Raw genomic sequence first — 23,544 nt, 5'->3', positions numbered from 1 at the left:
ATTGGGATCCTTGCAAGGGTGTAAAGAAGGAAGCTTTAAATAAATAGGGATGGAGGAGGAACGTGCACAGATGTGTTGATCTCAGGTGCCTTGATGCTGCAGGGAGTTGTTAGTAGTGGTGGTAGACATTGGTCCAAGATTTGGAGAAGTAGGGACGAGGAGAATGAGGCAGCTACAAGCATTTTTTCCTTACCTCTATTTTGCTCGAAAGGATTAAGGGGTGTTTTCTATATACATTACGTCACAGGAGGTAGGAGAGACCAGAGATGGGGGTAGGTAGATGAGGTAGAGAAGGTGGGATAAAAAGAGATCCGCCTATTATGTTGACCGTTTTTGTAATTGACAGACTCGTAGGGTATTTTTCCTAGAACGTATATCACATGAGGCGGAGGAGATCAGAGGCGGAATGAAGCAAAGAAGGCAGAGAAAACAGGACAACGAGCTTTTTATAATTTTGACGACATTTTTACTTTTTTTTCATTTAACGAAATCATAAGATGTTTAGTTTATACATCCTGTGTCCCAGGAGGCAGATAGGAACATGGGCAAAGTGAGGAAATGAGCATTTTATTATATGTTTGCCCCCTCCCTACAGAAAACATTTTCCAAGATCTGCAAAATTCAAGTAATTTGGCAATGCTTAGTAGCCTTTATAGATAAGACGGGAGGGGGGGGGGTAAAATTATAAGAAGTGATATGATCGTATTATTTAATTGGAGGTAGGAAAGACAGGAGGTAGATTAAACTTAAAATGTTTTAGCATTCAAAAAACTAACTCACAAAATTATGTACTGTATGAGTGCGCCTAATTGAAGGTACAGGATTTAGTTACGCACGTAGGGTAAATAATCACACCTCAAAAGGGGCCCAATCTAGACACGAGTGCACATATTTCAGACTATGGTCAAAAGTGGTTTTACGGCAGCTTTGATAAAAATGAAACTGTTGCATTTCGGACAGTTGAACCATTTACGACAATTTTTCGAAGTGAGCACTAAAATATTGATTCAATTGAAGTTTATTTTGAAGTTACATTTTATTTGGCTTACTATAAGAGTTAGATTAAACATTAAAATAAGTATTGTCTGAGAAGTGATTAATTTGCCTTCTTTTTAGATATTAATTTTTCAATTACTACTCGTGTAGAAACAGCTGAAAACGGATGGGAGTCTCTTCAATACCTCGCTCTTTACACTAAGTTTTTTTAGAACTTTTAAAAAAGTTTTTTATTCTAACTAAACGGCCCTTGAGATTCAGGAGTCATACTTAAATAATTGGAATATAAAGTCAAAATTTAGTGTAAAGAGCAAGGTATCGAGGAGGGGAACCCTCTTATGTCCGTAATAATTTCTGTTCGTTTTAACTTTTAATGTTTCTCCTTACTTTCAGTTGAAAAAACTTATTATGTATTTAATTTCTGATAGTTTTTTTTAATAATCCCAAGAAATCTGGCCCCACCTCCATGGAGAAATACCCTTCCCGAGGAAATATCCTCTAGACATTTTGGTGAAAATATACCCAGGACAATTACCCTTAGCAACACCAAGCGTAAAATTGAGACGGAAAAGAGTAAGCAAGACATATAAAAAAAATTTGTAAAGGAATTCTTGCAAAAACCCACCTTATATTTTCCCCTGACAAGTTCCCCCCTGGAAACTTTCCACCCCATGGAAAATTCCCCCGTGGAAAAACACCAAGCAGAAAAATTCATCCCCCACCCTAAAATGTAGGCAGGCCTCCCAAAAAGTTTAATTTGAAATCAGTATAATAGGCCAATTCTTTTGATATAACTATTAGTATCAAAATTCCGTTTTTTTAAGTTTCGGTTACTATTGAGCCGGGTCGCTCCTTACTTACATTTCGTTACCACGATCTGACTGACAATGATTTAAGGATAATTCAGAGACTCCTCAAGACTGTAAAGACTATAAAGTGGCTGGATACTTGACACTGCATCACAAAAATTGATTTTCGGAGGTGTTGCATCAGTGGATTGATACAATTGAAAAGAATATCGATGCACAAATATTTTATATCTAAACAGTGCCTCGGTATAAAAGCTTTTGTTTAAAATTCGTTTCTACTATTACAGAATCATGGCTGCGTCATTAACCAATGTACCGTAGAGCAAATTTTAGCCATAGTACAAAGTTGTTAAACTGGAGACCAAAATACGGTCTAGTTTGAGACGCGATTATTTACCCTTATAGAGGTTGTCCACAGGCCACTTTCCATCTGGATGAAGGCAAAATTCCTTGTTTGGGGGAGGGGATAACAGTGGCAGGATAAGTATTAAATGACATTTTTCTTGGTTTTTATGTCTTCTTTCATGGAAGGGGGCATGTGGTACTTATTTATAGATTTATAATATAGACTGGCAGTGCAGCTTATGTGCAGGTCTGGCAATAGAAGCTATTTTGAAGTAGTGATTGGTGGAGGAAGGCGTGAGAGGGTTCGGCAGAAACAAAAATCATGCTATAAAAGAAAAAACAATCCTATTTCAGTACCAGTTGCAGATGTAATAAAAAAAAATCTCAACGAAAAACTGTTGCACAATCAGTTTTTACAGTTAAACTGTCAGTTTGCAACTCTAAGCAATTTAGGTTTCCAAAGAGTAGCAATTTTGTTCAACAAAAATAAGACAGTGTCCATGGGAAATTAAATGCTAACATATTTTAATGTATGTTCACATATTTGTACATAAAATATATTAAGTATAACATAGAAATATATTAAATGCATTCTAAGACCATAAGGCTATACAAGACGTGTGAAACAAAGAAAAGAGAGGAAATAATAGATAAAAAAAATGACTAAGTAAAACAAAAAAACCAAATCTAACATTTTGAGGTGAACTCTACAAGAAGAGAAATTAGCACTGAGGTCGATTTGGCGGAGGCGGAGGTCTGTGTCGAAATATTTGCTTGTTTTTCGTTTTCATATTTTGCTACTGACTGACCAAATCCTCGTTTTTTCTAACATATTTGATTTTTATTTTTCATTTTTATATCCTCTATTTTCTTTGCTTCATACGTTAGCAATATATTAAATTTTACACATTTAATATATAATATATTTAATATTTGAGTCTTAGAAAAGTAATATTTATTAGTACCAATAGGAAATTCAAAGACTCGCGACCTGACAGAAAAATTATCCTATTCCACAAGAAACCAACATTTTTGATGACTTATAACGTTTAGCTTAATGTTTCCCGGTCTTTCAAATAATCTATGTTTGGGACTCTATACGATCCTTTGCTCCAAAAGAAAATTAGGTTTATCCTAACCGATTCTTCAGGACAAAAGTATCCACCCCTGTTTCTTTCTTTTCATTTTTAAATAAGAAAGATATAAACCCCCTTCATATACTTAATAATTTCTGTTAGTTTTAAATTTTAATGTTGCTCCTTACATTAATCTCCTCTGAGAACTTTACCCCCTTCGCATTTTCGCAGGTAGAAGCTTGAAAACTCTACGATAGGATTCTTTGGTACGCTGAATCTTATGGTGTGATTTTTATTAAAATTCTATGGCTTTTAAGGGGTATTTTTCTTTTTTCGACAATAGTGCAAATTTTCTCCGGCTCGTAACTTTTGATAAGTACGATTAAAACTTAAAGAAAATTATAGATTTACAATCAGCATAAAAATTCGATTAAATTGATTTATTTGTTGCTATAGAAACTTTGTTTTATAGAGTTTCGGTTACTATTGAGCCGGGTCGCTCCTTACTTACAGTTCGTTGTCACGAACTGATTGGCCAAAGAAAAGATCAAGCTGATATAGTTTTACTAACTGGATTAAGGAAGGTTCGAAAAAGAGTGTTAAAAAACTTTAAATTGAGTTGTTCTCGGAGTGAATTTCCGAGCAGTAAAACAATTTTGGTCTCAGATCGCAGATTGCCTCTGATTGGTAAGGTACCATCTGTTGGTAAGGTGTCAGGTGAGTCCCCTCCGTCTCATTAGATATTCATCTTCTTTTAAGGCTGATTTTTATTTCAAACTATGACATTAGCTGAGTTTTAATTAACGAGGTCAATCAGTGAAGAAATGTTGAGAGTTTTTATAATTGACAGACTCGTAGGGTATTTTTCTAGAAAGTATATCGCATGAAGTGGAGTAGATCAGAGGTGGAGTGAAGCAAAGAAGGCAGAAAAAATAGGACAACGACCTTTTTATAATTTTGACGACATTTTTACTTTTTTTTTCATTTAACAAAATCATAAGATGCTTGGTTTATACATACTGTGTCACAGGAGGCAGAGAGGAACATGGGCAAAGTGAAAAAACGAGCATTTTATTATATGTTTGTCCCCTCCCTACAGAAAAACTCCAAGATCTGCAACATTCAAGTAATTTGGTAATGCTGATATCAAAAAGATATCAAAATGGTAATTTTGATAATAACCCACAAGTCGAGATCAAAATGGAAGAACATATACAAGCTCATATTTTAAATAAAACAACTAAAAGCTAATCTAATTAAGTCGGTCCTTTCTTTCCCTCAATATTATTATTTAGCTATAAAAGGATTACAACTTAAAGTCGATCAAATTTTGAAGAGAAGCAAATAGTATATTTGAATAATATTTTCTTTTAACGAAAGAGTATCAAGAGTATCAATTTTCTTTTTTTGTCTAAAGAGCATCAAGATCTATCTTGTTCAAATTATTGAGTAGTATATATTTGTTATATGCGTTGTAAAAGTAGTGTGTTGTGAAGTTATTTTTCTTACTATTCGTGGGTTTGTTTTGAACGTTGAGAAAAGATATTAAATCACGCATAACATTTTTCTTTCATTATGAGTCGTATATTTGGATTCCCCTTCGTCTCGAATAGTCTGTTGCTAACTGAAGCTACTGGGAGGAAGTTCAAGTTCAGAGTAAAGGGACCTCAGAGCAAGGAGTCGAATTTTTTTTTTTTGGTAATTGCGGTTTGTCGGCTTCAGTCCAAAATAACTACCACTTGACTAATAATAGACAAATATAGTTGCTAACTATTAGGCTGCAATAATTCACCCTAATAGTTAGCAAGAGCTTATTAGCATAGCTTCATGGAGTATTCTTCTATAGGTGTCTTGAATTTACTCCAAATTTTTTTTTCGCAGGCTATTTAAATTTTTTCATTTTTCCATTCGTCTTTCCCGTGGTTCATCATTTTACTTTTCTTTTTTTAGTTGTTTTTCTTTGTTTAGAAACTTTTGTAGTATGAAAGAATAGTTCAGCCTATTTTCACCAATATTTATGTATAATATGCAAAATATATTTATACATACAAAATTATATGTTACAATATAATGAATTTCTATAAATATAATAAATATCTGCCAATATATAAAAATTCATACATATATTTATAAAGATATTAAATATATTTGTATATAATTTAGATATATCTAGATTTTTACATTTTCGATACAGATATAAGCAAATTTTCTATATTTTTCATGTTTATTATGGACAATAAATGAAACGTAAATAAAATAACAATATAAAATAAGAAAAGTGAAAAAAATATATTAGAATAATATAGCAACATAAACAATAAAAAAATCTAATAAATTTTATAAATCTAGTAAAAAAGTAAGAATTTTGCAAGTATATCCTAAAATCTATTTTATAAGAATTTATTGTATACATGTATAATAAAAAATCAAAATAAGTAATAAATTTGTAAAATGAATAATTTTTACCAATCAACAAAAATTAAATAGAATAAAAATCGGGGGCCACAGTAGAGGCAATATTATAAAAAATTTGAAAAAAGAAAATGAAAATGGCAAAAAGCTTGAAACTGGTACTAATACAATTTAACCAATGGAGATTAACACAAATTGATAACATTAAAAGATTATCCCTCAACAAGAGTATAATCACTTACTCTGACCCGCTGCTAGGCGTGTTTTATCAAGTTGGGCAAGAATTCGTTCATTTTCCAGGTCTCTCATTCTGATACTACCCTGAAAGGGCCATTCCCCAGAGGATGAAACACTATTTCTTGGTCCTAAAAAATAGAAATTTAATTGCTAAATAATGAGGTATCACAATTGTGAGGGGTAATAGAGGCATAATAAATTGTTGTTTAATAAATGAAAAGTTGTCGTTTTGATCCAAAAAAAATATTATAGTCTCTATGTAAGCATAAAATATGCATATATATATATTATAGTACATAATATGTAAATATAAATTTATGTATATACTACATATTTATAGTATAGTATCGTTTATAGTTTTAAGCTATTAAAACCTGGAAACGTATTTTCAGGAACAAACATTAATAACAATAACAAACAATATAAACAACAACAGGATTTCAGAATAAATATAAGAAAACAGTAAAGAAGGGAGCCAGTATGCGCTCCATAAGGGAGCCATATGTGCTGAAAAGGGAGCCATGAAGCTAATTTTTATGTCTAAATCTGCACCTGGAATCTAATATTTGGATTTCAGACTCAGGTGAGGCGTAAAAACACCCGGTCCTGCTATAAGATGAAGAAGTGGGCCTATAGCCTCAAAAAGCGTTTTCAATCACCTGCTTTCACTGGAGCCTACTCCAGGTAAAGAGGCTTTAATCGTTTACTAGTAAGAACAATTCAGTCAAAAGAAAGAAATATTACAAATCCACGAAGAAAATATGATTTCATAAAGAGCTCCGGTGCAAAATCGAACACAAACAACGGGATAGTCTGACATATTTTGGTGACTTACTTTTTTCCTTCTTTTTTTTACTTTTACTTTTTTTTGGTTCTCCAAACACTGCATTTTTTCAAAATAGGCCTGACACCATGTTACTGCAGCCGACATACTTCTACCCCATTTTTTTACTTATTACCTATGCCTGAATTAAAGGATCAAAAATTCCCCTTGGAAAACATTAATTAGCATTGTGAATTTCTGAGGTAAATATAGGTGGCAGAAAATATCCTTTTCCTATTTTATTTATTTTTTTTGCCTCGCTATATTAGCCAATCATTAAAATTCATGTGTAGAAACTAATTTAGTTAAGGATTAGGAACAATTCTGTAATCATAAGCACATGAGGTATTCACATTCCTACTTAATTTAAAATAAGGAAAATATTTAGGGTTAGGAGGTTTAATAATTGATAAAGTGAATAATTTAAACATTATGAAGAATCCACGGTTCTAATACTACTACTAGCAACTCACCGCAGAACCAAGTCGCCTGAGGCCAACACCGCTACGCAAGCTCCTCTAACATCCCCATCTATTCAAAGTCTCCCTCTTTCACCCACCTAGGAGGCTCCCATGTCCCTTAAATCTTTCTCTACGAGATCTTCTCAACCGCAGACAGCCTCTTTCCGTTTAGCCCTAGAGGGTTGGCGGAAAAGGATCATTTTTGGCAATCTGCCATCCTTCATCCGCAGAACGTGCCCTAGCCATTTCATCATTTCTCTCATTGTAGCCATAGAAAACGGGATTGAACCACACTTCTACTGTTTAGAATACGATCGATGAAGCCAGGTTCCCAAAACAATCCGTACACAATTTCTCTGGAAAACATCTAGCAAATCTTCTTCTGTTTTTCGGAACGCCCATGCTTCAGAACCATATTTGACCACTGTCATCATTGTATTTCTAGTGTCATTCCAATTTATCACGGGCAAGTCGTGACAAACAGATCAAATGGTTAATGGAAGGATGAAAACTATCAGTAATCAAGCCTTATTATCAAATTCTTGCCATTGTGACTGTGTTTCACTCAAGAACGAAAATTTACATTTAAAATGCTATTAAAACATACACCGCCTCATCTGCCCGAACACTGATGATATTTATCCCACATTTTGACACAGACCTTCCTAGTAACATCTGAATTAATATTCTGGAAGGAAATGCAGGTTGTCATTGAGGTTGTAAGATTGAAATCATCCTTTTAGTTGAGTAAAATCTTCCTACCGAATTGTCCTTAACTATAATGTAAAGTCCAATAATCCCTCTAATACTTAGCCTCTGCTGTTATGACTAAACTCACTCAACTGAAAAAATATTGCGAAATTTTCCTACAATGCCACCAAAATTGTTATAAATTGTTAAGAAAACACAAGTAGATGTGTAAAAGATATATATTGCAAATATAGCTTTCGGAAAGCTTTCCCCAATTTTGGGAAATTCATCACTCAATGGGTTCTCTGAGTAGACCTATGATCATTATATTCGGTTCTTGGGTATTTTGCTTGATGAAAATCTCTCCTTCAACCATCATATTAGTTAAATTAAAATGAAGATATCTAGTGGTATCCGAAGTCTTAGAAAATTTTAAACAGGATTTCCCTGGGTGGATGGTAAAAATTTTGTTTTTATAGTTTCATTTAGTCTTGCATCACTTACTGCCCAATTATATGATTGCCAACATTTTCTTCTCTTGACACACAGCTCAGTAGGGTATATGATAAAGCAGGGCAATGAACTTATCCTTGATAAAAATGCTTCTATTAATAAGCCGTTGCTTGATTTTAATTTGCTTTGTATGGTTCCGTGCTTGTCTTTCGCTTACCTTCAATTCCACATGATTTTAAAGTCACCCTTAAAAGTACTTTTGTCTCTGACAATTCTACATATTATCTTCATAGTTATGATAATCTTCAGATTCCATTCATTTCATCAGTCAGATTAGATTTCAACTCCCTAACTCAAGGCCGTTTCCAAGGAGGTGGGGGTAGAAGGTTTAAACTCCTCAACCACCGAAATGTTTGATTGACTCGTAAAAACATAACAAAATGAATACAAAGAAACTTTTGATGCGTTTTAAAAGTTTTGTTTGTTAAGCCCCCTCCAAAAAAACTTTTTGCACCCCCCCAAAAAAAAAACTGAATACGGTGCTGCCCTGACTGCTTGCCAGTCTGCCTGGAATTCTTTACTTGAGTTGCCTGGGAGTTGTCATTCATTTGTTACTTTTAAAAGGATTTTTAAACAAAACTTGATCTCTAGCTAATTTTTCCTCTGCCCTTTTTTTCCTTTTAAATCCCGTATACGATTTATGTATTTGGTCAGAGTTGAAGTTATGCAATGTTCTGTTTAATTGGCATATCATTTTGCTCTAGCTTGGTTTTTCGATGTTGTCAGTGGTAGACGACCTGAGGATATTTTTCCCTTTAGTTGTGCTATTGGGTGCTCTATTAAGTTGTGCTCTTCTATTTAGTATTCTATCTATTTATTCTATCTATTTAGTATTCTTATCAATCTATCTATCTATCTATTAATATTATCTATCTATTTCTTCTATTCTATCTATTTAGTTGTGCTCTTTATTTGTGCTATTGGGAAATTACCTTTGTGAGTCTGGTTCAATCCCGCTTCATAGGGCCATAATGAGAGAAAGGTTGCAATGGCTAGGGCACGTTCTGCGTATGAAAGATGGCAGATTGCCAAAGATTGTCCCTTTTGGTCAACCGTCTAGGGCTAAACTGCAAGCAGGTCGTCCGCGGTTGGGGTGGGAGGACGTCCCGACAATTAGAACCTCCTTGGAGGGTGTAAAGAGGAAAGCTTTGAATGGACTGGGAGAGCGTGCGTAGCTGTTTTGGCTTCAGGTGGCTTTGTACAGCGGTGAGTTGTTAGTAGTAGTAATAGCAGTTTGTGCATCTAGTTTTTATTTTTCCCCTTTTTGATTTCGTAATTTTTTCTCATGCAAAATCATTGATGCTAGAGAAAATACAGTTACATTTTATGGACAAACAGCATTAAAAATTTCCTCAAAAGTCAAATTGCCCTTTTCTTGTTTTTAAGCCAAAATAAAAATAAGCTGAATTTTACAAGGAATCAATAGCAAATTAAAGACTTACTAGGAATTAAGGTGCTAGTGACACCAGGGCTGTATCTAGGACTTATTTTTTTTGGGGGGGGGGGGTTTCAAAAATAAATTAAAAAAAAGACATAAGAAATTTGTTTAAATTCATTTTTGTTAGGTTTTGACGAGTCGGACACACATTTGGAGGGGGGGTCAAACCCCCTAACCTTCCACCTGGATACGACCTTTAGTGGCACTGACAGTACAGTGTCATGAAGCTGAACTGAAATAATTCAAAATAGGCCTAAACTTAATTCTTTCAACTTTGCATTTTAGTTCATGATCTAAGTTTATTTGGACCCAACCTGAAATTTCTTTAAAACCTCCAGAACATAGGCTAGTTAAACATAATTATATACAAACATACATATTAGTGTACAGTGTTACAAGATAATATACAATACTAATAAGATGGTAAACGTATCTTAGTTCATATTATTGACTTACCAATAAAGTAAACTTACCAATCAATGCCTTTTTTTATGCTCTTCACGAATATAATAATCGCTTCTATCGCAAATTCAATTTTAACCACTTTTTGAGGTCTTAAAAATGAAGAATTTTCGACTAAAGTTTGATCGGTTGTTTTCGAGAAAATTATACTACGTTTTCTCAGCGCAGTTTTCTCTGTCTTTTTCGACAAAATAATACCGTATTTTCTAAGTGCCACAGTTATTTATAGTTAGGTTAGGTTGGGTTAGGTCAAAAAGCTCTTAATCTTGAATTTGAGATAGAATCGATCATTATATTTGTAAAGAGCATAAAAAAGGCACCGAGTGGTAAGTTCACTTTATTGGTAAGTCAACAATATAAACTATGATACGTTTACCAATAAGATAATAGGCAGTAGCATGGTAAAGGGGAGACACAAGAAAAGCAATACCTGCCATCTAGCATTGCTCTTTAGCATTAAGCAGGCGATTGCAAATCAAACATTATAGCAAAGAAGAATGAAGCAAATAAAATAAAAACCACAATAAATAATGTTGTTTTTCGAACCTTTCTTTCTTATTCATTTAAAATAGCCATTTTCAAAGGCTTGCAATTCAATTTTATAAATGAAAATTTTTTTGTGTCACTGTTGCCATTTACCACCTCCTAACTAGGCATATACTTTCGGCAAACTTAAACGAATAGTGAAAAAAGTAATTCCATAAAAAAATTAATTTCTCGGATACTCATTTTGTAAACAAACCTTAGTCACAATTTTCTAGTTTTCTGGTAGTACATTTCCTAGAGTTAAGATGTTTAGAAAAAAACATTTATGTGACAAAGTCGACAAAAAATTTCTGAAAACCACCACTGGTTCGCTTGTGCACTCAAACATTTAGACGCAGACGCTTAGGCGTACATAATCTTTTGCATGTTTGAGCAGAATATGGAGCAAATATATTAGATTTGCAAGGTCCAGCATTAATGCGGTTTATGTCGGCTACTTAACACACATATATATATATATATATATATATATATATATATATATATATATATATATATATATATATATATATATATATATATATATATATATATATATATATATATATATATATATATATATATATATATATATATATATATATATATATATATATATATATATATATTTAAATATATATATATTTAAATATATATATATATATATATATATATATATATATATATATATATATATATATATATATATATATATATATATACTAGCTGTTGGGGTGAAACTAAAAAAGAAAAAAAGGAAAAAAAAAATGAAAAATAAAGGAGAAAAACAAAACTAAAAAAAATAAAAATAAAAAAACTAAAAAGGTAAAAACTACAAAAAAAACTAAAAAGAAAAAAGAAAAAAAGCTAAAAAAAACTAAAAAAAAGGTAAAAACCAAAAAAAAAACTAAAAAGAAAAAAGGGGAAAAACACAAAAATTTATTTCATCATATACCAATTCAAAAACGAATGTATATACAGACCGGGACACCGGGACACAAATGACGACCGGGACACAGGGAATATAAATGACGACCAGGACACAGGGACACAACTACAACGGGGACGTCAGGGAGCATAGAGGGATATATAAATGATGACGGGGACACAGGGAATGTTCGATTAGCAATCACCATCAACAAAGCTCAAGGGCAATCATTAGAATCATGAGGTATAACTAAAAAAACTAAAAAAGGTAAAAAACTAAAAACTAAAAAAAGACCAATTCAAAAACGAATATATATACAGACCGGGACACCGGGACGCAAATGACGACCGGGACACCGGGACACAGGGAATATAAATGACGACGCCGACACAGGGAATGTTCGATTAGCAATCACCATCAACAAAGCTCAAGGGCAATCATTAGAATCATGAGGTATAGATCTGAATACGGATTGTTTTTCCCATGGACAATTGTATGTTGCATGTTCAAGAGTCGGTAAGCCTGACAATCTATTTATATGCACAGACAATGGGACAGCGAAGAATGTTGTATTTTCGCAAGTTTTACGTAGTTAAAAACATATATATATATATATATATATATATATATATATATATATATATATATATATATACTAGCTGTTGGGGTGGCGCTTCGCGCCACCCCAACACCTAGTTGGTGGGGGCGCTTCGCGCCCCCCCAAGCCCCCCCGCGCGCGTAAGTCGTTATGCGCCATATTAGTTACGCGCCATTGTAGTTGTGTCCCTATGTCCCACCTGTGAATCGACCATTCCCTGAGTCGCCATCGTCATTTATATATCCCCCTGTGCACCCCGGCGTCCCCTTTGTAGTTATTTCCCTGTGTCCCGGTCGTCGTCGTTTATACTCCCTGTGTCCCGGTGCTTTGTTGATTGCTAATCGAACATTCCTTTTGTCCCGGTCGCTTTCTCTTTGAGTGTCGTCATTTATTTAGATTGTTTCTCCTTTATTTTTCAGTTTTTTCCTTTTTTTAGTTTTTTTTCTTTTTTAGTTCTTTTAGTTTTTACCTTTTTTAGTTTTTTTTAGTTTTTTAGATGAAAATTTTTTTTAGTTTTTTTCCTTTTTTTCTTTTTAGTTTTTTATTGGTTTTTACCTTTTTTTTTAGCTTTTTTAGTTTTTTTCGTTTTTTCTTTTTACTTTTTTTTAGTTTTTATCGTTTTTATTTTTTTTTTATTTTTATTCTTAATTTTATTAGTTTTCTTTTTCTCTTCTATTTTTCAGTTTTTTCCTTTTTTTTAAGTTTTTTTTTTAGTTTTTAGTTTTTTTAGTTTTTTTTCCTTTTTTTCTTTTTAGTTTTTTATTGGTTTTTACCTTTTTTTTAGCTTTTTTAGTTTTTTTCGTTTTTTCTTTTTACTTTTTTTTTAGTTTTTATCTTTTTTATTTTTTTTATTTTATTCTTAATTTTATTCATTTATATATCCCCCTGTGCACCCCGGCGTCCCCTTTGTAGTTATGTCCCTGTGTCCCGGTCGTCGTCATTTATACTCCCTGTGTCCCGGTGCTTTGTTGATTGCTAATCGAACATTCCTTTTGTCCCGGTCGCTTTCTCTTTGAGTGTCGTCATTTATTTAGATTGTTTCTCCTTTATTTTTCAGTTTTTTTCCTTTTTTTAGTTTTTTTTCTTTTTTAGTTCTTTTAGTTTTTACCTTTTTTAGTTTTTTTTAGTTTTTTAGATGAAAATTTTTTTTAGTTTTTTTCCTTTTTTTCTTTTTAGTTTTTTATTGGTTTTTACTTAGTTTTTTAGTTTTTTAGTTTTTTTAGTTTTTTAGCTTTTTTATTTTTTTTATTAGTTTTTAGTTTTTTTTGTAGTTTTTGCCTTTTTTTAGTTTTTTCAGTTTTTTTTTTTAGTTTTTAGTTTTTTACCTTTTTTGTGGATCGTCACCTGATCCACAGATCCACAGATCCACACACAGACAACTTATTTATATATATATATATATATATATATATATATATATATATATATATATATATATGTATATATATATATATATATATATATTCACAGGTGGGACACAGGGACACAACTACAATGGCGCGTAACTAATATGGCGCGTAACGAGTTACGCGCGTGGGGGGGTGTGGGGTTTGGCGGTAAGCGCCCCCACCTACTAGCTGTTGGGGTGGCGCGAAGCGCCACCCCAACATGACGCTCTCCGTCCACACCAAAAAAAACCTTACATGTAAAAAATTAAATTCTCGATAGTTTTCCATGGTGTAAAATTCCACACAAAAATCATTAAGATTTTTAAAAGGGGATTGGCTTATCTTTCAGGAATATGCTTAAGAAGAAACATGATTGGCTTATCAGAATACGTCATAGGCGTACAGTAATGGTTCGTAATCACACTTTTACCATCGAATTATGGGACCTCTGTTTAATAGCTGTCTATAGAATTGCTAAAAATATCTAAACTAATTACCTGCAAGTCAGTCACCATCGAGAAGAGAATTCAAATTTAAAGTTGTGCTATCATTTTTCAATCAGGTTTTAAAAAGGGGAGTGGCTTATCTTTCAGGCATATGCTTAAGAAGAAACATGATTGGCTTATCAGAATACGTCACAGACGTACAGTAATGGTTCGTAATCACACTTTTACCATCGAATTATGGGACCTCTCTTTAATAGCAGTCTATAGAATTGCTAAAAATATCTAAACTAATTACCTGCAAGTCGGTCACCATCAAGAAGAGAATCAGAAGTTGTTAAAACTTCTGATTAAGAAGTTGTGCTATCAAATTTAAAGAAGTTGTGCTATCATTTTCAATTAGGTTTTAAAAAGGGGAGTGGCTTATCTTTCAGGCATATGCTTAAGGAGAAACATGATTGGTTTATCAGAATACGTCACAGATGTACAGTAATGGTTCGTAATCACACTTTTACCGTCGAATTATGGGACCTCTGTTCAATAGCCGTCTATAGAATTGCTTAAAATATCTAAACTAATTACCTACAAGTCGGTCACCATCAGGAAGAGAATCAAAAGCTGTTAAAACTTTTGATTAAGAAGTTTTGCTACCAAATTTAAAGAAGTTTATTTAATCGTTTTCAATCAGGTTATAAAAAGGGGTGTGGCTTATCTTTCTGGCATAAGCTTAAGGAGAAACGTGATTGGCTTATCAGAATACGTCAAAAACATAAAGCAATGATTCTAAAGCAGACTTTTATGATCGAATTATAAGGTCCTGTGGTGGCGCAGTGGGTTTGACCTTAGCTCGGTAATACAGGACCCAGAGATTGAATCATGCTGCAGGAATTCACTGCAGGGCCGACGCAGGGACCTTAGTAGTCAAGAAGCGTCGTTAATCTGATGCAATAGAATACAATCGAATTATAAGACCTCCGTTTGAGAGTTATGTATAGTATTGTTGAAAATATCGTAACTAATTACCTGCAAGTCGGTCAACATCAAGAAGAGAATCCAAATTTAAAGAGGCTGTGCTATCATTTGAAGTCAATCGATAGGAATCTAAAAAAAAATAATAATACAACAGACATTTTTAGAAATGTAAAAGAAATTAACGACGATCATCAGTGGTGTCCTTTGTCACTGTTGGTCAAACCCCGCTAAAGAACATACTATTTCTAGTGGTTTTCGTCCGGGACCGATGCAGAATTTATTTTTAAAGGATGGCACTGACAAGTTCCACCATCAGCTTTTTTGCCCCTCTACCCCTTTAATTAGTGCAACTTTCAACCTTCTTAGAGAGGAGGCAGGTAACTCTCACATCCCCTGGATTCAACCCTGATTTTTGTAGTAAACTCGAAACTGGGCAATTATTTTTAGGGGTTGATGCTACCTCCAGTTTGAGAACTCCAATAAGTTTTACATTCCCCATAATATTTCCAACAAGTCAATCAGTATCTTCTTACATAGAAGAGAACAAAATATCCACAATATTTTCTTTTTCTTCCTCTTTTCTCTCATTAAAGTCAAAATTTGTGCTTATTGATATGCCTTTTGGGACTAAAGACCTCACAAGTACTTAAACTACTACTAGTACTATAGGTAACAACTCGTGACAACACACAGACAAGTCAGTTTCTTGGCTATGACCTCAAGGATTGTCCCTCCTTGGCGGAGACGGCCTTACAACAGGTAGGCTTGGATTAGAGTCCCCAGAATTTCCACTTACTATTTAAGTACTCTGTTGTGAAAAGATTAGGTAAAAATTCAGTAAAGATGCCTGTCTAACTTGGTAACAGATTTCTTGAAGCTATTAACATGAACTTTTAGGAATATATTTCAAGTATTAGTATTTGGAGTCTTCTGGATGACGAGAGGTTATTCCTGACCTTGAAATTTGACACATGAAGCCAAAATAGTGTTTTGATTTTCTTAGGATCGTTCCGTTTCAAAACTCTGGCAAACTTTTCATGCTCTGGTAATCGGTAAAGTACAGTAAACCATAGACGAGACAATACATACCACTCACTAGAGACGAGATGACAGTTTTAGGTATCTTTTGACTGAATATCAAACAATAAGTAGTACGAATAATGTACTTGGGTATCACTTTATAGGTCTGTAATGAAATAAAGAGCAAAATAGTTAGGCTGCTTTTTAAGGATGAAGAATGGTAGATTCCCAAAAATTTAGTTTTTGGTTATCCATTTGGGGCCAACCGAAAGCCTGGTCATCCCCGAATGGGGTAGAAAGATGTTACAAAAAAAAATATAGAGAAACTGAACTTCATGGGAGGAGATACAGAATGAAGCTTTCAGCATAATTTGGTGGAGAAGAAGGAGCGTACGCGGCACAGCTGCTTCGGTTTCAAGTGCCTTGATGCTGTAATGAGTAGGTAGCAACAGCGATATATTTTTACCTGATTTATATGTTTCTCACCAGAAAAATAAAACTCCACTTTGTAACAGAATTCATTTTTCTTTCATCGAGAAAAAAAAAAGAGAAAATAGGAATAAAAGGAAAATTATGAACATTTGCGATTACTCCTTATGTTCGGTTGACGCTTGAATTTCACTTTTTTACCCATTTTAATGCTTACGTGTTTAATAGGATTCAACAAGACCTTAAACCTCTTTTGAAACATCCGGGGGCAAAAATATAGACCATCTATCCAACCAACTAAAAAAAAAAGAAAGATGAACGGGGGGAAGGGAAAAAACACGGAGAAAGAGAGCAAATAATAATAGACATACGTAGTCAGATGAAAGAAGGAAAGAAAGGAACATTAAGAATAAGGAGAAAATTCAAATTAATCAAGTGACAACAACCGGATTATAATACAAACAAAAGCAAAAAAACGAAGAAAAATTATTTCAAAAGACTTGAAGAAATAAGCTATAGAACAATATTGAATAATTCTATCTGAAGATTTTAAAGTGAGACAGAATGCAAGATGGCCCAATTTGAAGCCACTAAGGTTGACCTCAGAGGCAACAACTTAGGCGGGACCACGATGCTACTACTACTACGGTTACCAATAACGACTCCTTACAGCACCAAGTCACCAAAAGCCAACATAGCTTTGCACTCCCCCTTCCGTCACCAATCTAAAGCTTCATTCATTATCCACTTCCACAAAGTTATCGACAATTAGTTTAGTTGGCATGGAATCCAACTGAATTGATCAAGGTTGTAATTCTGCTCAAAATGAAGTACGTCAAAAGAATGAAACTGAATGACAAACATGGTCGAAGCTCCTCTAAAACTCTCGTCTAAATGTTGAAAGAAACTGTTCCTAGCACATTACACAGTTCCTAGTACAGAAGCTGCTCCTAGTACTCTAACACATTTCACCGTAAGTTTCTTATCAAGTAAACTAGTTGGTGTTAACATTTACCAGTAAACAGGTTAACCTCTATGCCTTGCTAGTTTACCTCTCTCTAACGACCTCTTTTATTTTCATATTATGGCATAGATGCATAATTGTCAGAGGCTTTTAGAACCACTATGAAATGTGTAGATTCTTCAAATATTATCTTTAAATATTCAAGTACGAGACTCCCCCTCGTCTCGTACTCGTACAATCCGTTAATCCGACTCGCATAACCCAACCCCGATTTTTTTTGCGTATTCACCTGGTGTCATAAATATTTCCTTTGTGCATATATATAAAACTTAGGGAAAGATCACGAAATCCTTACTGGGAAAGATTTCTTCGTATCATTTTAGAGAAAACTAATTCACCTCCTCGCCCCTTTTTTGTGAAAGTATGACAACAATATTTAAATACTAATAAGTTAAATAACTGTAATAATAGCTCTAGAATTAGTACGTACCAGGTGTTGCTGTCCTTGACTCCAAATCAAGCCATCTACCAGAAGTGGGCATTTGAAATCCTAATGATCCTTGGGATCCAGGAAGAGACGGACCAAGACCAGAAGTGCCACTATAGCTTGTGCCAAGACTTGAAAGGCCGGTATAGTTATTTAAATTTGGAACACCTGAAAATTCTAAATTTAGCACGAATTATTGTTACGCAAAGCGACAGAAGCTACTAGTACAACAACTAACAACTCACCACAGCACCAAGCCACCTGAGGCCAACACAACTACGTACGGTCCTCCTCTATCTCAATCTATTCAAAGCTTCCCTCTTTGCACCCTCCCGGGAAGCTCCCATTTGCAATGAATCTTTCTTTATGACATCCACCAACCCCAACCGCGAACGACCTGTTTTCTGTGTAGTCCTAGACGGTTGGCAGAAAAGGACAATCTTCGGCAGTCAGAAGCCCAATCTTCGGCAGGCAGACAAGTAAGCACTGTGTAAGCACTGTAAGCACTGCTTACAAAATATTCAACTTTTATATCGAACTGTAAGTAAGGAGCGATCTGGATCAATAGCAACCGAAACTCTAAAAAACGGAATTTTAGCACCTATAGATATATCAAAAGAATTGGCTTATTATGCTGATTCCAAATATCTTTGGAATTAGGTTTAGGTTAAGGTTAAGGTTTAATTAAGCTTTTGGGAATTAGGTTTAGGTTAAGGTTAAGGTTTAATTAAGCTTTTGGTTTAATTAAGTCTTACACATCAAAAGCTACGAGCCTGAGAAAATTTGTCTGATTCTTGAAAAAAGAGGGAAAGGCCCCATCCAAGAAAATCACACCATCAGATACAGCGTATCAAAGAACCTTCTTGTAGCTTGGCTCCAAGCTGTAAGAGGGACATACAGCAGCTTGATAGCAGCTTGGCTCCAAGATAGCAGATAGCAGCTCCAGACAGCAGCTTGGCTCCAAGATAGCAGATAGCAGCTCCAGATAGCAGCTTGGCTCCAAGATAGCAGATAGCAGCTCCAGATAGCAGCTTGGCTCCAAGATAGCAGATAGCAGCTCCAGATAGCAGCTTGGCTCCAAGCTGCTATCTGGAAAAATGTGGAATGTTGTAATTTTTGCCAGAAGAAAGAGCACGAATTCCTGTTCATTTTTTTTGTATTTTGTTTTTCCTAGGGGTGATCGTATCGACCCAATGGGAATACAACGCCGGGAGAGGGCTCATTCTAAAGGGAAATAAAAGTCTATTGCCCTTTTTTAGTGACCGAAAAACTGGAGGACAACTAGGCCCCCTCTCACGCAACTTTTTCCCACAATTGTCCGATCAAAATTTTGAGATGACTATTTTGTTTAGCATAGTTGAAAAACTCGATAATTATTCCTTGGAGATAACATGACCCCCCCCTACAGTCCCTGGGAAAAGGTCTTTAAATTATAACATTTGCTCATTGTTTATGTATAATATTTGTTATTGAAAAATATGCATGCATATTTAGGGTGGAGAGAGGGAAGGACGAATTTTCTGTTTAGGGGATTTTGCACAAGGAGGAATTTTCATGGAAAGAGAAGTTTTAAGGGGGTGAACTTTTCAGTTCAATTTTGTACTGAGGAATATGCCAGAATTCTTATACGAAACCTCCTTATAGGTTTTGCTTTCTCTTTTCCGATTCAATTTTACGTGAGGAAATGTCAAGGGTAATTACCGGGGTAAGTTTTTGCCAGGATTGAATTTTCCAGAGGGTAATTTAATTCAATTCACGGATGTGTGTTTATTTGTTGTTTATTTTACTAGGAGTGATAGTATCGACCCAGTGGTCCTGGAATATCGTGAGAGGATTCATTCGAACGGAAATTAAAAGTTCCGTTGCCATTTTTAAGTGAACAAAAATTGGAGGGCAACAAGGCCCCCTCCCACGCCATTTTTTCGCAAAATTGTCTGATCGAAATTTTGAGACAGCCATTTTGTTCAGTATTGTTAAAGGGTCGAATAACTGTACCTTGGGGACATCATGATCCTCCCACAACTCCTGGGGAAAGCTATTTAAGTTACAAAATTTGCCTATTGTTTACGTATAGTAATTGTTATTGTATACATATTTAGGGAGGGGGGATTTTTCGTTGGTGCGATTTTTGACTTCAATAATTTTCTATGACGAGGGAAGTTACCAGGGGGGAATTTTTCAGGGGAATCTTACACTGATGAAATTTATCAAAATTCCTATACAAATTCTTCTTATGTCTTGCTGTCTTTTTTCCGTCTCACTTTTACATGTGGAGATGTTAAGGATAGTTGTCCAGGGTAAATTTTCACTAGGATTGAATTGTATAGAGAATAAATCCTTAAGGAGGAGAAATTTTTCCTAGGAGGAGTTGCCAGATTTCTTCATATTCTTTAAAAAAGATTAAATAAAAAAAAACAAGTTTTTGAAATGAAAGTAAGGAGCGACATTAAAACTTAAAACGAACAGAAATTACTCCGTATATGAAAGGGGCTTTTCCTCCTCGACACCCCACTCTTTACGCTAAAGTTTTTTATTGTTTTAAAAAGTAGAGTTGCGAGAAAGAATGCAACTTTAGCGCAAGGAGCGCTAAATTTCTGTTCGTTTTAAGTTTTAATGTTGCTCCTTACTTTCATTTCAAAAAACTTGTTTTTTTTTATTTAATTTCTGAAAGTTTTTTAATTAATGCATGTCTGATTTTGGCTCTCCGTACATAAATTATTATAATGAAATTTGCATATTAATTCTTTTTTTGGCTAAATGGCTTTCTCTTAGTTTTGATCAGACGATTCTGAGAAATATGTGGTGGGCAAGGAGGCCTAGTTGCCCTCCAATTTTTCGGTTACTTAAAAAGGCAACTAGATCTTTTAATTTTTAACGAATGTTTTTATTAGTAAAAAATATACGTAACTTAAGAATACGTAACAAACTTTTATATTCTTATATTTTTGATTATATATATATGAGGGGGTTGGTCCCCTCGTTAATACCTCGCTCTTCACACTAAATCTTGCTTTGTCCCAATTCTTTAAGAATGACCTCTGAATCAGAAAGGCCGTAGTTGAAAAGAATAGTTGAAATTACTTAAAAAATTTTACTTAAAAAGAAAAAAAACAACAGCAAAATCTAACCTTTATAAGTGAACTACACGAGAGGAAGACAGATACTTCCTCTCGTGTAGTTCACTGATAAAGGTTAGATTTGCTGGTTTTTTTTTTCTTTGTTTTCTTTGAGCACTGAGGACGACTTGGCGGAGGTCCTTCTCGAAATATTTGCTTGTTTTTCATATTTAGCTACTGGCTGATAAAATCCTCGTTTTTTCACCTATTTGTTTTTTCTCTTTTCATTTTTTATCCCCTTTCTTTGTTTTCATACGTCATGCATAGCCAGTATGGTCTCAGAACGTATTTACATAGAAGGTTAAATCAAGTTGTAAAATCTGGAGTTGTTTGTCTTCCCTTTCTGACATAGACTTAAGGAATAGTGTTATCGGGTTACGAAAATGTGTCACAGCTGTAAACCAATGAATCGAAGCATACTTTTAAGCCACAATTATAGGACAGTTTTCTCTCTTGTTCTCTATGGTGTGCACTTCGTATTGAAACGTGCTTCGTCTTTGTAAGAAGTATCTGTACGTCTTAGAGGAGACTGTGGAGTCGATAAATAGAAGAAATCAAGAACAAATATTCGAAAAAAAGAAACGCAAAAATATAGACATTTAACTCCATTAGAAGTCTAACTAATATCTAAAATATTTATTCTTTTTATAATCACTATTACCAAGAATGACAAGTTAAGTGGTTAAAAAAGAATGAGCAGGAATTAATTTTATCTTGCTTTTCTTGAAGTCCTCGACATAATAAAATAGAAAGGAGTTAAAATCAACTTCGATTTGAAGTCAAAGAGGAGGTCAACATTTGTGGTCAAATCAATTCCTTACGACATTCCAATTATTAAGACTCAGACACCTATGAGCTTACAAGTTTTAATCATTCAAACTTGGGTTTTATTGAGTAACTACTTGTTCAAACAGTTTTTCATAACAAATTGCAAGTGTAGAGTGACTTACCTTAAAAGTAATCGAACTCTAAAGTAATATGTATATCACAAGATTCAGATTTTTAAAGTTATTCTAACAATGTAAAGTTAGTTTACCGGTACCGACAAAAAGCTACGAGACTGTGGGAACTTGTCTGACCTTTAGAAAGGGGCAAAACACCCCCTTGCGGAAACTAAATCATCACAATTCAGCATACCAGAGAACCCCGGTGCAGAGATCTCAAGCCCTAATTTACAAAAATGGAAAATATTGCTTTTTTAAGAACAACGATCAGAGATGCCTCTTCGTTTGTTTGTTAGTGTGTTTTTTCTTCCAGGGGTGATTGTGTCAAGCCGAAGGCCCTAGAAAATCAGTAGAAGGCTCAGTTGAGTGGAGATTCTCGAAATAATGAAACAAGAAAGAGTAGGTTAAATCGATACCTCAGGGCAATTCAGTTTATAAAATGAAACAACCAAGTACTTCGAAGGTTTCTACATTCAAACTTGGGCTTTATTGAGTTACTACTCTATAGCTCAATAAAACTGAGAACTTTATAGCTTATGATGGTACTTAAGATCTACTTAATGAGTAATCTCGTCCTCACTGCTTAAATGAAAAAAAAGGAAAGAAAAAAGATATTTATGGAATAAAATAAAAAAACTAGCTTCAGTTTTTTTTAAGTAATGAGAACGGCTTAGTTGAATTCTTAGCTGGGATATGTGCTTCGTCTTTTTAGTTTTTCTCACTGGCTGAAAATTACCCTAATTTTGTTAATTTTGTTAATTTTTTCCTTTTTTCTTTTTTTTTGTAGTATGCTAAATAAATATAGGATAAAACGAACCTTATGGTTCCTTTAGACGTTCAGATTCATATAGTTGAGCTAGATTTATTAAGATCGTTGATTCAAAAAGGGATTCACTTAATGATTTTCTTAAAGGGTAGATAAATATTAAAAACAATGTTTTTGAGTCCATACCTTAATGTTACATGAAAAATGTCCTACCTAAAAAAAAAAAAATACATTCACTTAAAAGGCTGTTTTACCACCGTCCCCTTGCTAAGGCGTTTAATGTCCATTTCCGCGGGTGTATGTTCTTGTATTTGCGCTATTACGTGTTTTGTCTATGCGCACACGCGTATTGCGGCTCCACACATTTTCACATGCTAAAAGATGGCTAAAAGATGTATTTATTCTTAAGTTTACTTGCCACACACAGAGGATTATTAATCGAAAAATATTTCCAACAATACAATAATAAGTGGAACGCCTTCGCAACAGATACCATTCCTGGGAAGCCATTGTTAAACTTCTTGGAAGAAATTTCCACAGCTTAGGAACGTATGTCTTGACTAGTGTCATAAAATCAATTTGTTATAGCACCAAAAATTTATCATAAATAATAATATATATAATACGCAAATAATGATGATAATAGAAAATAATGTAAAAATATGAAACATGTAAGTAAAATAAAGAACCTAGTTTAGCAAG

The 23,544-nt window shown here is 34.0% G+C and overlaps 1 protein-coding gene across 12 annotated transcripts in view; it reads right to left on the bottom strand.

Annotated features, from left to right (window-relative positions):
- The window catches only part of LOC136034132 (RIMS-binding protein 2-like), a 317,880-nt gene that overhangs the window by 165,376 nt on the left and 128,960 nt on the right, over positions 1–23,544 (bottom strand). For all 12 annotated transcript variants that reach the window (XM_065715293.1, XM_065715294.1, XM_065715292.1 and 9 more), the window contains 3 exons: positions 18,020–18,184; positions 15,168–15,245; positions 5,881–6,003 (listed from right to left, as the gene is read on the bottom strand). In XM_065715293.1, coding sequence (XP_065571365.1) covers positions 5,881–6,003; positions 15,168–15,245; positions 18,020–18,184 — 366 coding nt within the window. The remainder of the gene's footprint in view (positions 1–5,880; positions 6,004–15,167; positions 15,246–18,019; positions 18,185–23,544) is intronic.

Source organism: Artemia franciscana, chromosome 12, assembly GCF_032884065.1.
Source record: "Artemia franciscana chromosome 12, ASM3288406v1, whole genome shotgun sequence".
Lineage (NCBI taxonomy): Eukaryota > Metazoa > Arthropoda > Branchiopoda > Anostraca > Artemiidae > Artemia > Artemia franciscana.
The sequence above is the reverse complement of the archived record's forward strand: the minus strand, read 5'-3'. Positions and strand labels throughout refer to the sequence as shown.